This window comes from Atta cephalotes (assembly GCF_000143395.1).
Source record: "Atta cephalotes unplaced genomic scaffold scaffold00106, whole genome shotgun sequence".
Classification (NCBI taxonomy): domain Eukaryota; kingdom Metazoa; phylum Arthropoda; class Insecta; order Hymenoptera; family Formicidae; genus Atta; species Atta cephalotes.
In genome coordinates, this window is record NW_012130170.1 from 116505 (window position 1) to 124215 (window position 7711).

The 7711-nt window shown below is 25.0% G+C and overlaps 2 protein-coding genes across 2 annotated transcripts; both read left to right on the plus strand.

Annotated features, from left to right (window-relative positions):
• The first annotated feature begins 319 nt into the window (after positions 1-319).
• On the plus strand, positions 320-2090 carry LOC105625071 (chymotrypsin-2-like). Its single transcript, XM_012206414.1, is given in 5 exon segments — positions 320-493; positions 569-603; positions 1030-1291; positions 1523-1660; positions 1947-2090. Coding segments are annotated over 5 exon segments (753 nt in total).
• Positions 2091-3477: 1387 nt separating this feature from the next.
• On the plus strand, positions 3478-6250 carry LOC105625072 (chymotrypsin-2-like). The gene is made up of 5 exons (XM_012206415.1): positions 3478-3541; positions 3901-4063; positions 4778-5030; positions 5586-5720; positions 6104-6250. The coding sequence occupies exons 1-5, from the start codon at positions 3478-3480 to the stop codon at positions 6248-6250; spliced, it is 762 nt and encodes a 253-aa protein (XP_012061805.1).
• The last annotated feature ends 1461 nt before the right edge of the window (positions 6251-7711 follow it).

Below are 7711 nucleotides of genomic sequence, written 5' to 3' on the forward strand. Positions count from 1 at the left end.
ATTTTTGTGACTTCTATAATGTTTCACAGAAAAATAGAATAATTAATTAGAATATAAGTAATCAATAACAATAATTCATATTTTTTTATTATTTTATTAAAAATTAGATATTATTATTGAGAGTGATTTAATCTTTGTCGTAATATAACTGTTTCCAAAAACGTCACATTTTCTATTTGATCTTATGTTTAAAAAAGTAATTAAGAACCATTATTATATTATTATAACTTGCAAAATCTTTGATATAAATATATAATATAAATGTAATCATAAGACAAACATTTAAATAAAAGTTTATCGAAAAAATTCTATGTTAAAAATGTTAAAAATCTGTTTAGCTGAAGATTCCTACATCGTCGGTGGAATTAATGCTTTAGATGGAGCTCATCCTTATATAGTGTCTCTGAGACTACATAAAGTCAGTCATTTTTGTGGCGGATCCATTATCTCAAAACATTATATTCTTACCGCGGGTCATTGTCTTATCCAGTGAGTATTTCTTTTGTACAGCATGCAAAATACTCCCATAGCAAAGGGTTACACATCACAATTATATCACAATTAATAGAATCAAAATAGTCAAGAAGAAATTATGATGTCATTGTAAAATTGTCATAATAAAATGACACATGTTACAAAACATTCGCACATCACCATGACGTCACATTTGTGACAAAGCGGACATTCGTACATCACCATGACGTAACCATGATTGTTGTGATGTAGATACTATGACAATTTCTGCTATGGGAGTAAGATTTAAAAATCCTGTACTAATTCCTAAAGGACTACAATATTTAACCAATGTTTTATTATTAGCATTTCTTATTATTTCGATTTTTCAGATTTCCTTGGAAAATTTTTAGATATATAAATATTTAAATTCTTCGGCCGTATTTACATTTCTAATTTTTTAATTATTAATGTTAACTAATTAAATTTAATTTAAGCAATTGCAAATCAATATTAATTTCTTATTTATATAATACAATATATAATTCTTATAATTTATAATTTTGTGTAATACAGATTTACCGATTCAGAAAGTCTCAAAAACGTAACAGTTCATGCTGGCACAAATCGTTTAAGTGAATCCGGTTATATTTACATTCCTGAAGAAGCCATTGTTCATCCTGATTATGATCCTAATTTATTATACAATGACATTGGTTTGCTTCATCTGAAAACGGATATACAATACAATAAATTGGTGCAACCAATCTCTATCGCAAAGACGAATTCTGTTTTGGTTGGCGATGCTTGCTTCTTGACAGGATGGGGAACACTAAGGGTAAGAAGAATAACAAACTATATCTTAATAAGTAATCAAATAGAGATTTCTTTACAATTGTAAAATAGTATAGATATTACATAAAATATTACTACTAGTCAAATTACATCGCTAAATATGAAACATAAAAGTAAATTACGATGAAAAAATCTACACCAATGTCTTTTAGGATTTTATATCAAAGTATATATCTCTCCATTTTTTCTTATATTTCTTCGAATATTTTTACAGTATTTAGGTGAACTTCCTGATAAGCTTCAAAAAGTTAATCTGAAAGTTTACTCACAATCACAATGCAAATATCTATTCTTGAGTGTGAGGCCCAGTCAAATTTGTGCATTTTCACAATTTGGACAAGGAGCATGTCATGTAAGTATGATAATTGATCTTAATTAAACACATAATATATTGATTAAATAATTTTAATTTTATAAACAAGCAATTATTTAAAAAATGATTAATTACACAAATTTCTAAAAAATTCAATGAGTCAATAATACTTTAGTTAATTTACTATTTTATTTCATGCAAATTCTATAAGTATGTGTTCTTTACATTTTTATTATAAATTCTATATTTTTAAAATATATATTAATAATTATTTTCTTGTGATATTAAACATTGTAGTATCATTTCTAACAAATGTCTTCTTTAGGGTGATTCTGGTAGTCCGCTCGTCGCCAATGGTATTCAAATTGGCCTTTCCTCGTTTGTTCGACCATGCGCTAGAGGATTTCCGGACGTGTATACTAGGGTATTCTCTTTTGCGAATTGGCTTGCCCAGTATATCAATATTTAAAATATATCAGTATATCAGTATCTGAATAATAAAATGAAATAATTGTATCACTTTATTATTTATAAAATTAAATTATTACATTAAGAAATATTTTAATATTTTAAAAAACATCTATAAATATTTTTCATTCAAGTTTGTTTTTACAATATGTTACAAAACATATGACAAACATTTTGATCAGAAAGAGAAAGAGAAAGATAATATAATATTTCACACAAATATTTATTAATCTCGTGATCATATCTGCATTAATCTTATATTTAAAGACAGAGCATGGTGCAATGTGGATTTGATGATTAAAATTATACTATATTATAGATCATTAATATTGTAAAGAAGACAAATATAATATAAAATTCATAACCATCATTAAGAATGATTAGTACTTATTTTTGAAATATTAGAAATATTACAAAAATTTTACAGATTATTCTTATATACATTCGAAGACTTATAATAAAGTCCGAAGTCGTTTCATTGAAGCAATTTAAATGAAATTACAAATTTTTATTTAAAACTTTTTTTACTTTTACTTTTTTATAATTTAATATTTTTTTACATAAATGTAATAAATAGTCATTTCCGTATTTCTGTTTACTAAACATGAATCTATCAAAAAATGTAAAAAACATAAAAAATAATATAATATCTATTTATTAATTGCAAAATTGATTATTACTAACAATAAATTACATCGAAATCTCAATAAATTATAAGACTTTTTTAGTAAGAATGGACACATCATCATTGTCGCGTGCAATTTTAAAAATCAAAAAATTATTAATATAACTTTAAATAATTTATTCTACGTAGATACACATTAAATACGCAATAAAATATTTGTGCTCTCTTATATCATGTATGTCCAATATCAATTTATTATAAAGTTTAAAAAATTAATAAATTAGAATATATGCTTCTACAAAAATATCATTTGTATACATTTATAAGGAACATTTTTTAAAATTTAGTCTTATTTATCTTCCAAAAGAAATATATATTGTTTACTAAAAATCGAATATCAAATGTAATATCTAAAAATCTCAAATGAATATATTTATTATATAAAACACCTTTTTCTATTATACAAAAATATATAAAAATTTATAAATGCTTTTACGATTAATTATACTGTAACTGTAATGCTACACATCATTATAAAATTCAATGAAATTATATAAACAAATTCCTGATTAATAATGGGTTTGCCATTAATATAGTTTGTATATAAATAAATGTCGTAAATAACAACGTACGTTAATTTGTGCATATTTTCTATCGATACACTTAGATAAATTAAAGTGCCAAGTGATTTCAATCTATGATATAGGATATAAATTGACGATAACATGTTCAACGTGCTTATCGTCATGAATGTTGTACCATAATGCTTATCGCCATGAATGCTGTCGCTGGTTTTATAATCGCATGTCTGGTGCTCACCACCTACGGTAAGTAATATTTACTATAATAACATTATACTCATTATATAATCTTTTTATCGCGCGCGTTATAAGATCCAAATAAGTCTCAAAAAATTTTCATATCAAACTTTACTTTCTAGAATTCTAAATTCTTCTTTCTAATAATCTAACTCATATAATCGTAAAGATTATTTAATAAATTTAGTACTTCTAGTAATGCAAGTCCAAGGTATTAAAAATTTTCGAAAAATTTTCTATTCGCATTTTGTGTGTTTAATGTTATTAATTCTTTTAAATATAAGACAAAGATAAATGACTTATGTGACAGTCATTCCCAAACTGATATCTTTAACGAAAACAAATGTAAAAATTCTTTTAATCGATAGGTTTGCCACATCTGCAAATTGTCGGTAGCAATGACGCTGTGGACACATATCCTTATCAGGTGTCATTGAGAAATGATTTGACATTAGATTCTTTATCTCATTTTTGTGGTGGAGCCATTATAAGCGAACATTATATTATTACTACTGCTCAATGTATTAATCAGTATGTACATACATTCTTATCTTGTTTAAATATTTTTAATTATATATAAAGATTATGCGTTTCGCGGATTTCCTCCATATCCAGATCCATTCTTGGAATGCCAACGTTTTGTGAACCTTGCAGTTCACTTCATCAAGGCGAGGAGCAATCTGATACTGAGCTGTTCCTCCCCCGATGAAGTGCTGCTTGCCCTGATGAAGTGGACTGCAAAATTCATGAAATGTTGATATTGCAAAAATGGATCTGGACACGGAGAAAACCCATGAAACGCATAATCTTTATACAGAAAACATCCGCGGAAGCTTCAAGAAGATTTTTAATTATAATTTATTTGAATAATTGTGTGAATAAATAAAGATTTTTATAGAATTACATAGATTAATAATATTTTTCAAAAATCGACTAGTAATGTAAAATTTTCAGCTCCTAGTATGTATATATAACAAATACGTATTCTATTCGTGCATTTCCAGTGTGATAGTTATCTGAAGTGATACAAGTAACAATCAAAGAGAGGCTTCTTTTAAATTATCCAAAAAAATTATGAGAAAATTTTTAGCAAAACTGAAAATAAATAAATTCACTTTATATTTTATAATACGAGAATTATAAAGAACAAATCTTTATTGCTTTTTATATCAGTATTCCCTTAAGCATTTGTATCATTAAATTTGAATCAAATATTAAATAATTATCATTTGTATGAATCATTAGATTCGAGAATCCTTACAACATTTATGCCATCGTTGGAAGCAATTGCTTTAACGCAATTGATGCAGTATATCAAGTAAAAAACTTGATAATACACGCTGGTTTCAATAATTTGCTACGTATTCATGATATTGGTTTAATCCAAGTATCAAGCAATATCATATTTAACAAAAACGTCCAGCCAATTGTTTTGTCAACTACCGATCGCAATTTCGATGATTATCCTCTCTTAGTTACTGGCTGGGGAGATCTTTGGGTAAATTTAAAAGCATTATAAATTCTTTGCTATTTTTCTTTTGCCAAATCGTTTCTTTAGTTGATGTAAAATTTAAAAAATAAATTCCTTTGAATAACGTTTTACAAAAAACATCAATATAACATTGTTAATTTATAATTCAGAATTAAGTGTATTTTAAACATGTCTATTAAAATAAGCATTAAAGAGCATCATAACTTACTTTAGAAATATTGTATCTTATATTCAGTCTTAAATAAAGAACTTATTTTAAAATATATGTATAAAAGAGAAGTTAAAAAATTAAAAAGATAGCAATAAATATATGATAAGTTCTTTTCTAATAGGAAAAGAAATAGTAAATAAATATAAAGTTATCTAAAATAATACTTACAAATGTAATTTGTATATACTTTTTATATATTCTTTCTATTAGAAACAAATGCATACTTGCATACTTATATAATAAAACAATTAAAAAAGTTTACATATAAAATATGAAAATAATAATCTATAAAGAATTATGATATAAATTTAATAAAATAAAGTGTTAAATAAATTAATAATTTCTTTTAGTCGAGTGATTTAGTTTTTAATCGCTTGCAAGAAATTATAGTAAGAGGATATTCCCATGAGTTATGCAACAGATGGGCATACGTCAAAGAGACTCATATATGTACTTTTACAACGGAGAATAAAGGATTTTGCCACGTAAGTAACCGTGAAATAAATAGTATAATAGTATAATAGTATATTGTGAAATAAACAGATATCTGTTATAATAGACAAAGAAACAAGTTTATCAAATGAATAGCACAATTAATGCTATCATTTTATCTATAAATTTATATTTAAAAGTGAAAATAAAAATGTTTACCGTTTGGATATCTTTCCTTGGAATTCAATAATTTTTATCAAATGTTATTATACGCTTTTCTTATAATATAAAATCAGAAAGTTTTAATGTCACACGTTGTTGTCGACAAAAATTTAAAATTTAATAATATAAAATATAAAATTATTGCATTCCAACAAATTATACATACATAAATAAAATTTTCTATCAAGCAATATTAAATAAATTGTTACGATAGAGCGACACCGGTAGTCCACTCGTTTCTGATGGGATTTTAGTTGGTCTTATGTCGTATAGTTATGGTCCATGTGGTACAAGTACTCCAGATATATCTACCAGAATATCTTCCTATCGATCGTGGATTAAATACTATACAGGAATCTGATACTGTAATAGATCTACATCCCATCAAACTGTCATTCCGAAATTTTTTACAATTACGACATTCATTATTTTAAAACAGCAAGAATCAATGACTAGCAATTTCTGTTTAATAAATTATGTAAAGAGAACTATATATATAAAATGTTTATTTACAAACAGTATTTTATGCATTAAATTTAGATGAAAATTTAAGGAATTTCTTAATACATAAAATAATATTTTCAATTTATATAACAATTTATATAAAATTGGATTTATCTTTCATAAAAAGAAATCAAATTAAAACTATAATTATTTAATATTTAAAATGATGTATGTAACTATGATTTTAACTATCATTTTAATTCGTACAAAAAGCAGAAAATTATATCTATTCAAATACAATTTGAGTTTATAACCATAACTTGCTATTATATGATTAATAAAATACATTCTAAAATATTCGGTCGTTATGTCTTTTCGAATCCATAATACTATCCTTCTCATAATACATATCCTTGACGATAACGTATTTTCTACGAACATATATATATTTTGTTACCAGTAAATATGGCCTCTTTTATCTTCTCTATTAGGTAGTATAGTCTAGTGATTACTTTTAGAATTATTTACTCATACATTAAATATGATAGAGAACGCTATCACGGTCGAAGTTAGATGTTTCGAATAATACAATATATATTCTTTATTAAATCAATTTATTTCAGATATGATTGAGCGCCGATAACTTTAAGACACTTTTAATACATCAGTCTGAAAAAAACACTGATAATCTCTAAGAAAAAGAATTTATTATTGAAGAATTTATTATTTATTTATTTTGCCGTTATATTATAAAACTAATATGTCAATAGATAATAGTCATTTACTGTAATATATTTTTACTTTCAAACTTTTCATTTTTAAGTGCATTTAATTACGCATACTTTTTCATTCTTTTTAAACTTTAACGTATTATTATTTTATTTAGTTACATACACATTTCGAGTTGTGCAAAATTAAACAACAGTATGGCATTTTGTTAATGCGACTAAGCGTACTAACTGACGATCATTTTTTTGAAGTTTTCAAATCAAAATAATTATTTTATAAATTCTTGGCGAAAATAAAAATTGGCTTCCTAATTGTGTCCACCAAGATATACAATACAATTATAGAGAATGGATTAATGAATATATATTAATACAAACAGCAACCAACAATCAAACATCGTTCTTGAACTTTTTACAATGTATCTACTTATACATTTATTTTTATAAATACATATATATTTTATTACTGTGATCAATTATCGATTTTAATTATAAATAATGCATGAAGACGAAATCCAATTTTAAGAAAAAAATTGTTTTGTAGCTGATGATGTGTGTGTGTGAGCTTGTGTTTTAATAAATGTGTGTGTGTGTGTGTGTGTGTGTGTGTGTGTGTGTGTGTGTGTGTGTGTGTGTGTGTGTGTGTGTGT